Genomic DNA, 15568 nt, shown 5'->3' with positions numbered 1-15568 from the left:
TATATATATGGTAACGAGAGAGAGAGAGAGCGAGAGCGCATGCATTGCATGCCAGACCGACCCGCAATAAAACGTATTTCCACGTGCAACACCATAGTGAGGCAAGCTATTCGAGAGGGCGCCCCAGATCCCGCCCTGCACTGCCCTGCCCTGCCCTGCCCTGGCCGACGTGGCGTCGCTGCGTCACGGGGACACGCGACGCGTCGACGACCGGAGAATATTCACGCCGAATATTTTTTGTTGGGCATCTAAACGCTTATAGGTTCTCAGCGGTCTGTCTTCGACTGTCTCTGTATGGCAACGGTTGCTATCGAATCAGCGTAGGCTGAAGATACTGGAGTGCCTAAAACTCTCGCACCACTTGCACTCCTTGCCAAGGTAATCGCCTCTCTCTGCACACTGCATGCGCCCCCGACAGGTGGCGCTACCGAGCGGAGACCTGCACCTGACGCATCCCCCTGCATCACTCTCGCTCGTCGTTCGCAACGGAGTAGTTTTCGTCGGTGTTTCATTTTGGAACGTAGAGGGTGGCTCTTGCATATAATTAATGTTTGTGAGAACTTGCTTCTAATACCACCGAGTTGTGCATATCATGAGTGTCATATAATGAAGTTTGTGCATTTCTGCAGCCGATCCCCTCAGCGGTGCCCTGTTTAATCGAGCGTTCCTTTGATGTAAAACCTAACAACGAACGATTTAGGCAACTTACCTGTAAAATTGCGCAATTCGAAATTCGAGTGCTTCGTCCTAGCTCCGTGTAGAGCGTAATTGCTCAGCAACTCTGTTGCTTCAGATTCTGTAACAGGCTTTTTATCTAGCAAAGCTACTCACCTAACGGGCTGAGGCAGTTAACCCTACCACAACACTGTAAATCTATCCATATCCTCTGACCTTCCCATGACAGGTCTTGAGTAAAGCAAGTTATGATACAACACTTTACCCACCCAACGCGACCTCAAAAAAATATTAGTTATATCTCTATATTTAGATTTTTAATCGTGATTTTTACGGGTTATTCAGTTTTATTTTATGATGTTGTGGGAAGTTACGTGATAGACTATATAGTCTGTGTTATTGTCTGAATTATTTATCAGGGTAAATGCTCTCGTATCTAAGAATACTAGGGGGACTAAAGGGATGGTGCTAGAGACGCAATTGAAAATTTCCTTTCTGCTATTCGTATGTACGTAGCTGTGTTCGTTGTAAATTCTAACCAGTGATGTCCAGTTTAAGTGTTAATGACCGATAATTGCTTGGTTCCACGATCTAGGTGGTTTCCCTTAACCTTTTACGACACGACAGCTGATTTTCTGTCTGATCTTAAATAACATCCGGATGTAAGTTGAGATTTTAGGTTTCCAACAGCAGCAGCATCGGCTCATTGGTTCCTTTTTCCATTGCCGATCATTTCTTTGGACATCTCTTTGGTCTTTATTTTAGTAGACTACATTCAAGTCTATTGAAGGGCATTGTCGTAATTGTCACCGTGTACATAATTAAGACGGAGGCTATCCACAAGTGAGGACATTCCATGATTCTCCCTCTCTTTTCTGAATCAAAATTTATGAAAGAGTGTCTCGGGATAAATGCTGCGACTACCCACCTGTAACAATCAGATTTATAACTGTTTCGGCGCGAACAGATACTGTTGCCTAATCTGTTGTTGGGTTTTTCATGCTATAGTTGTCTTCGCTTTAACATATCGCAAAAAAACGTCTATATACACTACTCACACCGCGGCTAGAGCACTCGAATGCCCCTTCAGTGTGTGGTGCACCGTAGGGATGAGAGCGCATCAGGGAGTGTGAAATCTCGTGCTTGTGCGGGCATTTCACATCGGATGCGCAGAGGGAGGGGGCAATCATATAGGCGTGCATGCTATTTAATTGCAAGATGTTCGCACGTACGGGCGGTATATATATCGCGTCCTCGTTCGTATGTCCCCTGGGTATGTAACGGTTTGTGCGTCTACTGCTTGGAGCGATCGAGGACGTCGGATTAGAGGACGTCGCCTTCTAACCAGTGTTTTGTTGCGTGAGGAATGTTCGGGCTCGCAGTGTCTGGTTACCTACATCGGTGATGGCGCCGTTCTTAAAATGTTGAGCGGTTTCCGAAGTTTTGCACAGAAACGCTGGTGTTCTTGCACACACACGCACGCACGAAGACCCGCCCGCCCGCACGCGCGCACGTACGTACGTACACAAGCTGTCGGTTTGCACGGTGTGAATTCGAAACGTTACACTGGCTCGTGTACGATTCGACGAATGGAAAATTATCTGTTATATATTTAACCAACTGCTAGAACGCGCGTAGGTGTCACATCCTCCCCCGTTACGTGTATCCAACATTTTGTGAAGAAGTCTTGCATCCACTGCTAACGTCGGATAGTTTTGCACGTTCTAGTTAAGTTCATGACATTACGTTGTCTAAAGTCTCGTTTTGACATGAATTTCTACTATGTGCAATATAATATAATATATTGAATATTATACGCTGATAAACGAGTAAATTTATAGTATTGTGAAGGTGTCTGTAATATTACGATATCAATCACTCAATTTGCAATGTTCATTTTAAATTTGTAATACAGGAATCTCGCCTGCCACGACCTTCAGGTGGCTTTTTTCATTCTGCTTTTTATTTTCATATTTACGCCTGCTATATCCTTTTAAAATTCATAGTGGGGTCGGGATAGTGCCGGTATCTATGCGTGTGTTGTGCAAGAGTGTCTTCAGTCTGGCTTAATTGTGGGGAATGAATAGATCAATTAGTGATGTGATTGAATCTCTATGTTTATTTTCGTCCGCACCTAACTATTGAAAACTGTTGTAGAAAAACTTGAACTAAACGTTGGGAATATTGGAAATTTTTATTTTCTGTGGAAAAATTTCCCTTCAATACTCGTTGCTCTTCGTCACTGCTCACTCAACCTAGATTTGTTGCTGAATTTTACAAATCTTTTAAAAATTCTTTGAAGTTAAAGAACACTAACCCGCAAATTGTTTTCATTAGCTATAGATTGAAATTGCACATGCAGGATCACATATCTGTTATTATAGCCTTGAACTCCATTGAGCAGTAGTTAAATTAATTACTGTAATAATAAATTCATGGCAAATTACCCAGCATGTGCCATTCCTCCGTACAGATTCTATTCTTCACAGCACAATTTTATACATAACTAGAGCACTCGGAGAGCACAGACCTCCGCCAAGACAGCTGAATTCTGTGACTGTGAAAAATTTTATTAATTCATTAATTAATTATTATTGATGCCGTGTTGACGACCAATGTAATCAATTCTAGTTCCGATTTCTGCATCCTTGAATTTTATTATTAATAATTAATTAATTGGTGCCGGTCACACCAAAATGTAATCATTGCTAGTTACCCATTTGTGACCTATCCTGAAAATGTTTTAATTAATTAATATATTAATTGGTTGGATCACGACCAAATCTCTCATTCTAGTTTAGCATTTCTGACCTATCCTGAAAATTTTGACATCCTCCATAACTTTATTCGTTTCGGCGTGGTACCAACAAACCAAACCCACAAACCCAACCCACAATCAACAGAACACCGCCGGGTTGAAAATAACTCCTGACAACTTTGGCGGAGGTATAAATATCACAAATGGAAAAATTGGAGTGCGAAAAATATATTGCTAAAAGGATGAATTTGTTGTCGGTAGTAGCTAGTGTTCATAGGTTGAATGTCAGTAGAAGTGTACTGCGTAACTATTCTGTTCAGGAGTGATAGACCCTGTTGCTATCATGTATAATTTGTGCTCGGGTTTTCGGTAGGTTGCCTATATTAGATTGCACAAGTCGGTTTTCATGCGGTGGTATTGTGACATGCCAACATTTCCTTACTATCTCTGCTACTATCACATGGGCACGTGATTTGCGCAAGGTGTTTAGCATCGTCTTAATTGTTTGGATATTTTGCTTCAGACATGGTAGTTAACGTGTGAGCGTAAGTATAGTGGTAGTGCAGAGTAAACGATTACCGTTCGGCAAGTGCATTGTTATGTTGTCGCTGTGTTTCTCGGGGGTTCATTCGTGCGTGGTCTCGCGAACAGCAAGATTTGTCCTTTACAAGGTAGAAAATTTGAGATGGGGACGTTTTCGGCGCGGGCAGTGTTCATATCATCGCCGTAAGCTTGAGGAATTTTTGAATTCTGTCAATGCTTCTTTGCATTGTAGAGACGTAGTATGTTGCGCATTTTTCATTTAGCGATGTATAATTTAGAAAAGCATGCCTTGGATAGAGTTTTAAAGAAGTTTATTTTTGCCGATGCCCTCATATCATACCCGGTGTATTTTATATTTAACACATTGCAAGGTGATAGCGTGAACTTGGTATAGGTCTGTGTGATATTTCCGAATATGCCAGATTAGCAGTAAGTTAAGGCAATTAACAGTACGAGACTAAACGTCACAGTCACAGAGTTGTTCATTGCATGAGAGTCATCAAATCTATGTCTGGGGAGTGTGGGATATCTCGCACTGTGTGTGAACCCGTTGGTATGATTGTCGTCATCTCTCGTCGCTATGTTATAAGTTCTAGTTAGATATACTTTCTCTCTTACTTTTTCTAGTTATATATGTTTTTCTAGCATTTCATCTTAATTCAAAGAATAGCGAACGTAAAATGTCCAATAACCACATTCGCATTCTCAAAGCTAATTCTTATGAATTAGAAAGAGTCAAAATTGCCAACTATAACCATTTTTGCCTCTTGGACTGACAGGGTGAATTGACCGGACGGAATATTATACGGACTAGATTCTTTGAAGTATACATAGGAAGTAGTTTCATGTTAGAGATATCATAAACCAGATCGCAGTATATTATAGAAACCAAGTTTAATTTCGTTTTATTGTTCTGCAGTATATTATTGATGAGGGTATATGGAGGCGTCTATTTGATTACTTGGGTTTTTTGGCCAATCGTTTATTGGATCTTATACTGTTCATCATTACCAGTAGTGTTATCTACTGTTAAGATTTAAATTGCTTATTGTATTCGATGAGTGATGATGGTGATGGGTCTTGATGCATTCAGTCCATATGCATATCGTGACATTGCGTCATTAGGATTGAGCTTCATGTTAAGTATTTTGATACTTTTTAAATTTGTCATTTAATTAATTTCCCTAATTATAAAATTTTTTAATTAAATTAAATTATGAAGGTTTAGGTTAATTCTTAATATCCTAATTCTAACAAATATCAAAAAGTATCTCTTTCCATTGAAGATTTTCATTGTGCTTTCTGCAATTTTGTAGGTTAAATTTGGCTTAAACATTATAATTCGTGCATTTAACTTGATTTTAGTTTATTCTTATTGTTTATTTGTAAATTTCGAGTAGTTAATTAAAATCAATTATATCTGCGTTAATGATCAGTAGATTTTCTGATAACCCTAACTCAACTGTACCTATCCCTGTGTTTATCTCAATAAAATGATCACATACTAAGTTGTTTTCTAGCAATAAGGACACACTCCGTTGGGCGAGAGCTGCCAATGAAATTCCGTTGCCAAATTCGATTTGGATTTCAATCGGTTTTACTTAAGGGGAACATTTTGAATATTAGCCCGTGGTTAACTTTGATAAATCGTCGGTAGGTTTCTAAGTAGTGCGGGTGTGGTGCGCTTCACTGGTTCACGACATCGTGCTCAATCTGGTTTTTCTGCTGAACTACTACGACAAGGTTGGCTGAGCTGGACGCGTGCGGCAGAGGTGTGATTGGAACCTCACGTAGGTGCAGTGCGCATCAGTGTCTATCATCTGTGTGCAATATCATTCCATGCAGTTATAATGATGTTGTCGGTAATTGCACGATTTTGCGTAGTAATCGAGCAGTTACAATAGTCCAGGACCTGGTAAGATATGTTGCCCAATAATTTAGGAGAGGATTATCTCATTCGTTTAGGCTAATATGGACCCCAAGGAACACTTGGGATGTGTGCCAAACTTCTATCGGGGGACCAGTCCCGAATGACACGCCTTGGTTAAAATAACGACGCTCTTTTTTATCGGAAGTGCTACTACCGACATGCTGTATTTCTAAAACCGTTGGAAGCTTACAGTATATTTTTGAGGTGCTCAAATGTTCAGATGGCCCTTAATGTCTGGTGTCATAGAAGGTGATAATAATTGGATATTTCACGAGAAATGGGCAAGGGTCAACTTCTTTAATCAACAACTACTATACGTCTGGAAGTGCCGTATATGTATTCACTTACTTTCTGGATTTGATCGCGGCGTGAGAACATTTGTGTCTTCGATAGAGGCTTAAATGGTTCAAAGCCAGCGGGAAATTGCCACAGCCACGATAAACTTTTACGACATTAGTATCCGTACTGTTTATTGTGTCACATAACAAGGTCGGCAGAAGGAGTAAACCACAAAGTCCACGTTGAGGTGATAGCAGTGTTCATTCGTGATGGGTTTTGTAACAATCCCTCCTTGCATTTCAGACTTGCAACATTGATCCAGCTACCCTGCAGGGAACATTCTTGCGAGCACATTGCCGCACGTGCAGGATCTGGCAGAGCCATGGGTTTTGAATGTGAAATTTCAGGGACTTAACAAATGCCCTATCTTCAAAACGATGAAGTCAGTATAACAAAGTGGCACTCTAATGGGGTGGACACAGTGCTGTCCCCCGGTGATAAGGCTGTATGGATTATGTTTGTTCATTAGTTGGTGCAAGTGAGTTCTCTCAAAGTCCCTCTTCAGGGCATTGCTTATCAAAATGCGCAGCACGCGGTCGTCAAATGTTTAGGTCTGTTGATGGTGTTGAGCATTTGACAGATGTTTTTCGCGTTGTATTGCGCTTTTGTTAGTGGTGGGACGTCGATTCAGGATCGAGAGTATTTTCCGTTTTGTGGAAGCGTTCAGGGCTGAAGTTTGTTGATACTGCTTGGTTTGTATCGCCCCAGTAGCCGCATGGAGTGCGGGGACATTTAGACAGCTGTCTCCAGCGCTATGCGCTATCGGTCGGTTAATATTGATGTATCTTTACTCCTGGTTGCGGATGAGATGTCCTTGGAGGCCAAGATCTCTTCCATTGCTGTGTATGTGGATAACGTAGGCACCAAAGCATCCTGTGTCACCTTTGATTGCAGATCATGGTGTAGCTCCTGCTGGACTGAGCTTAGAATGTACGGCACTGGAACATCTCCTCGTCATAGCTTCCCTATCGTGTGCGTTGCAAGCCAAGGAATGGAGATGCCACACCCAGCTGCGGCATCCTGCCTGTTGGTGATTAATACCAAGGTATAGAGCGTTTGGTGCCTTGGTGAAATGGTGGCGCTGAGCCTCAATAGAATGCTGGAAAGCAGTTTGCTGATGAAGACGATCAAAGGTCTCTAATACACTGGCCACATTTTGGTTCGGTGATATCGCATCAAGCAACCATTTCGTTTTTGACTTTCCTTCTCTCCCTCTTCTCCATTCTTGAGCTGTCTTCTCTGTAGCGTTCGAAACAAGGTGGCATTTTATCACCATTGCTGCCCAGCTTTGCGTGACTAGATTGTCAATGGCCAATTAGCAAAGTCATGGAATGTCTTGACAGGCGATCAAGCTTTTCATTGTACGGCCGACCTTTCTCACATAGGCGCTGAAAGTCGATAACGATGGGTTGGGTGGGTGGGGAGGTTTCTGCCCTTTTTTTATCTATCGTGGGCACAAACCTCAGCGCTCATATCCCATTGTGATTTGTGCACATTTTCCTAAGTAACGTCCTTTGTAACAAGAATGACGCCGAGTTGGTGATTCTATGCTGTGAGTAGTGCTTCATCAGTGAACCCCCGGTGACCATACTCATAACTGAGGATTTTGATTGTCTCATTTTTGATGTCTGTTTGGGAGCCAAATTCAGCTGCGGTCTTACTCTTAGAGGCCCTAACTTGATTTTGTAATAGTTGAGTGCACAATATCGACTTATTTCTGATGTCGATCATCGATAATTTTGCACTGCAGCACTGCCCTCCTTTGTACAGAGCAACATTGTCTCCGTTTACGTCGGTCACATTTCTCCAGTGAGAACATTCTTCAGCGCTACCTGGTCTTGTAGAGGGCTGCATACCTTCAGGAGATACTCCTCTATGTCTTGCACCATCCCAACTATCTTAGTTGCATTACTCGGGTTGAACTCGTGGTGAAGTAAGAGTTCTCCTTTGATATCATCCTTCATCTTCAGGTCAACGTACTAGTCTTTTTTATGCTTGATGATTCCCCACAGAGCAACGGCTTCCTTCTTCTTGGTGACCCCAATTATTCCCCCACACACTTTGGCAGGGCGGTTGTAGCGCTGCTCTAGCGCCTGGTCAAAGTGCACTCCACTACCTATCCTGGTGGTGTTCACGACAAATCCACCGTTCATGTAGCATTGTAGAGGAGTGGGAACTTCTTAGAGGAGTATGCACATAATTTAGGAGAGGATATATTAACTGTTATAAATATATGGCAATTCCAGTAAGTAGGTAGTTAGTTGTTTGTATGGTAATAAGTTGACATAATGGTTTTTAGCCATTTTCTTGTGAAATATCAAATTTCACACTCTTCTATGGCCCCCCTAGGCATGTAATGGCCATTCTGAACATTTTGAGCACCTCAGAAAATCTGTAGCTCCAACGGTTTAGAAGATATAGCTATGTCGGTAGTAGCACTTTCGATGAAAAAGGGCGTGGTCATTTTCGGGCTGTTCGCCCCGGATAGAGATTTTGGCACACATCCGAGGTTGTTCCTTGGGGTCATATTAGCCTATAACAATTGAGATATCCTCTCCTAAATTATGTGCATACATATCTTAGCCAGGTCCTCTACTAAGAGATGAAGCTGTTGGAGGGGGAATTTTTTTCAGCTGCAAATCTAGTTGAAGTGAAATAACTTTTAGATATATTCTGAGTAATACTAGGTGCAAGACCCCACCCGGCCATCTGATTTATGTTTCATTGTGGTAATAATCTAGTATTTTTCCTAAAAGGATCCCGGTAATTTGATCTGGCGTATTATATTAAGCAAGGGATTATTGGGTATTCGTTCCACAATGATTGGAAGATGGTTGGGAAAACTTATCAAAAATACCATTTGAAGTTATTGCAATTCCTAAGCTATACTTGTTTAACTCTAACTCGCCAGTACAATACGTATATGAGTTAGTTAGGAATCGAGGTTGTAAATAAAGCGGGTAAGACAGGCTACTATTATAGAGTAATCCAGTATTGGTATATGTGAGTTTTACTATATCGTCTCTTGGCACTGCAGATCATAGGCATAATCTAGCGATAAACAACTAGTTTTAACGCTCAGTAGTCCTCGCGTCTTACAAAGTCTCAAATAACACATACCCATGGTATATCAATGGACTGATGTGTCTGTGTTGTCACCACTAACCGTATCGCCAATCGCAACCTACTAGTTTGTCTCTGTACATGCGTTTTGCATTCTGTACTTGCATGTACGGAATATGTATAATATGTATATGTAGAATATGTAGAATATCTATATGTATATTTATAATATCAGGAGCTAATAACAAGAGCTAATAAAATAGGTATTATTAGCTCTTGATAATATGTATATGTAGAATATGTATAATATGTATATGATCCGGATCACCACCAAAATGTAATCAATTCTAAGTTACCCCATTTGTGACCTATCCTGAAAATGTTATTAATTAATTAATTAATTAATTGGATTCGGATCACGACCAAAATCTCCTCAATTCTAAGTTAGCCCATTTCTGACCTATCCTGAAAATTTTATGACAATCCGTCCATAACTTTTTCAGTTAGGCTGTACACAAACAAACCCAAAAACCCACAAACCCACAAACCCACAAACCAACAAACACACGCCGGTGAAAACATAACCTCCTGCCAACCTCTTGGCGGAGGTAATAAAAATAATCACAAAACTGGAAAAATTGGAGTGACGAAAAACAACTATATTGCTCAAAAGGACTGAATTTGTTGTCGTAGTAGCTAAGTGTTCATTGTTGAATGTCAGTAGAAGTGTCTGCGTAATAATTCTGTCAGGAGTGATAGAACCCCTGTTGCTATCTGTGTCAATGTGCTCGAGTTTTCGGTAGTTGCCCTATATTAGAATTGCACAAAGTGGTTTTCACTGCGGTGGTATTGATGCAATGCACAACATTTCCTCTACTATGTAGTCCTATATCAAACGATGGCACGGATTGCGCACAAGGGTTTAGCATCGTCTAATTGTTATGCGTATTTTGACGCAAGCAACAATAGCGTAAGATTAACGTTAGTGACGTAAAATATAGTGGTGTGCAGAGTAAACGATTACCTTAGGCAAGTGCATGTTATGTTGTCGCCTGTGTTCATACTCGGGGGTTCATTCGTGCGTGGTCTCGCGAAACAAGCCAAGAATTTGTTTAAAAAGGAAGACAAAATTTGAAAGAAGGCACGTTTTCGGCGCGGGAAGAGTTCATATCATCGCGAAGCTTGGCGAATTTTGTGAAATTCTGTCAAATGTTTTGAACAATTGTAGAGACGATAGTATAGTTGGCATTTTTCATTTAAGCGTGTATAAATATTAGCAAAAAGCATATGCACTTGGCATAGAGTTTTAAAAAGTTTTATTTTGCCAGATGCTCATATCATACACGGTGTATTTTAATATTTTAACACATTGACAAGGTGATAGCGTGCAACTCTGGTATAGGTTCGTGTGATATTTCCAGAATACGCCAAGCATTAGACAGTAATTAAGCAATTAAACGTACGAGACCTAAACTCACAAGTCACAAGACGTTTTCATTGTGAGAAGATCCAAATCTATTGTCATGGAGGACGTGTGGGATATCTGTGTGTGAACCCCCTGGTATGATTGTCGTACATCATCATCGTAGCTATGTTATAAAAGTTCTAGTTTATACTTTCTATATTACTAGTTTCTAGTTAATATAGTTTTTACTAGCATTTACATCTAATTCAAAGAATAGCGAACAGTAAAATGTCCAATAAACCGACATCTCGCATTCTAAAAAGCATAATTCTTAACTGAAAATTAGAAAAGAGTCAAAATTTGCCAACTATAATCATTTTTGCTCATTGGACTGACAGAGGTGCAATTGACGGACGGAACTATATACGGACTAGAACTTATGAATAGGAAGTAGTTCAGTTAGAGAATAATCAATAACCAGATAGTAAATATTGATAAGAAACAAAAATATAATTTCTTTATATATGATTCTGCAGCTAATATATTTGAGAGGAGTAATATGGAGGGTTATTTGAATATACTTGGGTTTCTGCCAATCCGTTTATTGGACTTTTACTGTGTCATCATTACCAAGCTAGTAGTTATTACTGTTAAAAGATTGAACTTGTACTTGTATTAAAGATGATGTTGATGATGGTGATGTTTTGACTGCATTCAGTCCATATGCACTATCACGTGACAATTGCTCCATTAGTCATTAGAGCCATTTTTTAAAGTATTTTGATACATTTTTAAATTATAGTACATTTAAATTAAATTTCACTAAATTATAAACATTTTTTAAATTAAATTAAATTATGAAGGCTGTAGGTTAATTCTAATCATCTCAAATCTCATAACAAAAATATCAAAAAGTATCTCTTTCCATTGAAGATTTTACATTGATGCCTTTCCATGCAATTTGTAGAGTTTAGCTTAAAACATCATAATTCTGCATTTAACATGATATAGTTATATTCATTAATTGTTTATTTGTAAACATTTTCGAGTTAGTTAATTAAATCAATTATATCTGCGTTAATGCATCAGTAGATATATCTTGAATAACCCTAAACCAACTCGTACCTATCCACGTGTTTATCTTCAATAAAATGATCACAATAAGTTGTTTTCTAGCCAATAAGGACACACTTGGGCGATGAGCCTGCAATGTAAAATTCCCCGTTGCCAAATTCGATTTGATTTCACATGGTTTTTACATTAAGAGGCACATTTTGAAATATTAGCACGCGCTGGTCTAACTTTGATAACATCGTCCGGTAAGCGTTTCTAAGTTGTCGGGTTGTGTGCGCTCTCGCTGTTCACAGACATCGTGCCATCAATCTGTTCCTGCTGAACTACATCGACAAGTGGCTGAGCCTGGACGCGTGCGGCCAGGAGGTGCTCGTTAAAAACATCACGGTAGGTGCAGTGCGCCATCAGTGTCTATCATCTGTGTGCAGTATCCATTATCCACGCGTTATAATGATGTTGTCGGTAATTGCACGATTTTGCAGTAGTAATCCGAGCAGTTACAGATAGTCCAGGACCTGGCTAAGATATGTATGCACATAATTTAGGAGAGGATATCTCAATTGTTATAGGCTAATATGACCCCAAGGAACAACTTGGGATGTGTGCCAAAATCTCTATCCGGGGCGAACAGCCCGAAAATGACCACGCCCTTTTAAAAATAACGACGTCTTTTTTCATCGGAAGTGCTACTACCGACATAGCTGTATCTTCTAAACCGTTGGAGCTACAGATATTTTGAGGTGCTCAAAATGTTCAGAATGGCCCTTACATGTCTAGGGTGTCATAGAAGAGTGTAAAATTGGATATTTCACGAGAAAATGGCCAAGGTCAACTTATTACCATACAAACAACTAACTACCTACATACTGGAATTGCCATATATTTATTAACTTAAACTTTCTGGATTTAGATCAGAGTTAGAACATTTGTGTCTTCTATAGAGAGCTTAAATGTTTCAAAGACCAGCAGGGAAATTGCCCAACAGCCAACAATACAACTTTTAACGCCACATTAGTATTGGTACTGTTTATGTGTCACATAAACCAAGGTCAGGAACACGAAGAGTAACACAACAGAGTCCACGTATGAGGATGATGAGCAGTGTTCATTCAGTGATAGGGTTTTTACAACAATCACCTCCCTTGCATTTGCAGTACTTGCAACACTTGATCCCAGCTACCCTGCAGGGACACCCATTCTTGCGAGCACACTTGCCGCACGTGCAAGGATCTGGCAGGCCATCGGGTTTTGAGATGACAATTTCAGGGACTAACAAACTGCCCCTTCTTACAAAACGATAAGACTCGGCATTCATAATCAAAGTGGCATCTCTAAATGGGGCTTGGACCCACAGCTGCTGCTGGTGATAGGCTTTATGGATATGTTTGCTTCCATTAGTTGAGGTGCAAGTGGTTCTCTCAAAGTCCATCTTCAGGGCATTGCTATCAAATGCGGCAAGACGCAGGTCGTCAAGTGTCTTCAGGTCTGTTGATGGTTTGAGACATTTGACCAAGAATGTTTTCGCCAGTTGTATTGCGCTTTCTGTTAGCTGTGGACAGTCGAAATTCAGGATCAGAGAGAAATTTTCCGTTTTGTGGACAGCGTTCAGGGCTGAAAGTTTAGTTGATACCTTGCTGGTTGTATCGCACCCAGTCAGCGCATGGAGTGCTGGGAGACACTTAGACAGCTCGTCTCCCAGCGCTATGCAGATATCGAGTGGTAATATTGATATTTTTACTCCTGAGTTGCGGATGAGACAGGTCTTGGAGGCCAAGATCTCTCCAATTGACTGTGATGTGGTATAACAGCTAGGCACACAAAGACATCTGTGTCACCTGATGACAGCATCATGGATGTAGCTCCTGACCGGTGACTTAGAATGTCCTGCACATGGAACATCATCCTGTCATCAGCTTCCTCATGTGTGCAGTTGAGCCAAGGAAATGGAGATGCACACCCAGCTGACACCATCCATGCCTGTGGTGATGTGCCTTGGTAATTGGTGGTGAGCCACTCAACATATAATGCATGGAAAGCAGTTTTGCTGATTGGCTGATGGAAGAGCGACAAAGGTTCTCTAATACCACTGGCACATTTTGGTTCGGTGATATCGCATCAAGGACAACCATTTCTTTTGACTTCCCTCTTCTCTCCCTCTCTCCATTCTTGATGCTGTCCTCTCTGTAAGCGTCGAAAACAAGGTGGATCTTATCACAGTTGTGCCCAGCTTTGGTGACCATAGATGTCAAGGCAATAGCAAAGTCATGGAATGTCTTGACAGGCGATCAAGCTTCTTTAACGGGACCTTTCTCACCAAGGCCATGAAGTCGATAACGATGGCGTGGGTGTGTGGGGAGGTTTCTGGCCCTTTTTTTATCTATCAGTGGGCACAACCTCAGCAGCTCAATCCCAAGTTGTGATTTGGCACTCTTCCTCAAGTAACCGTCTTTGTCAACCAAGAAGAACGCAGAGTTGGTGATCTCATGCTGGAGTAGTGCTTCAACAGTGAACCCCCGGTGACACCCATACTCAATAAACATGAGAGATTTGATTGTCTCATTTTTGATGTCTGCTTTGGGAGCCAAATTCAAGCTGGTCTTACTCTTAGAGGACCTAAACTTGATTTTGCTAATAGTTGAGTGTATCAATATCGACTTATTTCTGAGTCGATCATCGATAAATTTAGCACATGCAGCACTGGCCCTCCTTGATACAGCGCAACAACTTGTCTACGTTTACGTCGGTCACAATTTCTCCAGTGAGAACATTCTTCAGCGCTACCTGGTCTTGTAGGGCTGCATACCTTCAGGAGATACTCCTCTATGTCTTGCACCATCCCAACTATCTTAGTTGCATTACTCGGGTTGAACTGCGTGGTGAAGTAAGAGTTCTCCTTTGATATCATCCTTCATCTTCAGGTCAACGTACTAGTCTTTTTTATGCTTGATGATTCCCCACAGAGCAACGGCTTCCTTCTTCTGGTGACCCCAATTATTCCCCACACACTTTGGCAGGGCGGTTGTAGCGCTGCTCTAGCGCCTGGTCAAAGTGCACTCCACTACCTATCCTGGTGGTTGTTCACGACAAATCCACCGTTCATGTAGCGATTGTAGAGGAGTTGGGAACTTCCTAGAGGAGTATGCACCATAATTTATGGAGAGGATATATTAACTGTTTATAAATATTGGCATTCCAGTAAGTAGGTAGTTAGTTGTTTGTATGGTAATAAGTTGACATAATGGTTTTAGCCATTTTCTTGTGAATATCAAATTTCACACTCTTCTATGCGCCCCCTAGGCATGTAATGGCCATTCTGAACATTTTGAGCACCTCAGAAAATCTGTTAGCTCCAACGGTTTAGAAGATATAGCTATGTCGGTAGATAGCACTTTCGCATGAAAAAGGCGTGGTCATTTTCGGCTGTTCGCCCCGGATAGAGAATTTTGGCACACATCCGAGGTTGTTCCCTTGGGTCATATTAGCCTTATAACAATTGAGATATCCTCTCCTAAATTATGTGCATACATATCTTAGCCAGTCCTGCTACTAAGAGATGAAGCTGTTTGGAGGGGGAAATTTTTTCAGCTGCAAATCTATGTTGAAGTGAAATAACTTTTAGATATATTCTGAGTAATACTAGGTGCAAGACCCCACCGGCCATCTGATTTATGTTTCATTGTGTAATAATCTAGTATTTTTCCTAAAAGGATCCCGGTAATTTGATCTGGCGTATTATATTAAGCAAGGGATTATTGGGTATTCGTCCACAATGATTGGAAGA

General features: G+C 40.9%; 1 protein-coding gene across 2 annotated transcripts in view; it reads left to right on the top strand.

The window, feature by feature from the left end:
• LOC106806996 (ryanodine receptor-like) overlaps window positions 1-15568 on the top strand; it is a 61802-nt gene that overhangs the window by 11112 nt on the left and 35122 nt on the right. For both annotated transcript variants that reach the window (XM_014809193.1, XM_014809192.1), the window contains exons 8-9: window positions 263-378; window positions 12081-12174. In XM_014809193.1, the coding sequence (XP_014664679.1) occupies window positions 263-378; window positions 12081-12174 (210 nt within the window). The remainder of the gene's footprint in view (window positions 1-262; window positions 379-12080; window positions 12175-15568) is intronic.

The sequence above is a fragment of the Priapulus caudatus genome, unplaced genomic scaffold, assembly GCF_000485595.1.
Source record: "Priapulus caudatus unplaced genomic scaffold, Priapulus_caudatus-5.0.1 Scaffold189, whole genome shotgun sequence".
Lineage (NCBI taxonomy): Eukaryota > Metazoa > Priapulida > Priapulimorpha > Priapulimorphida > Priapulidae > Priapulus > Priapulus caudatus.
This window is presented reverse-complemented; position numbering and strand designations above follow the sequence as displayed.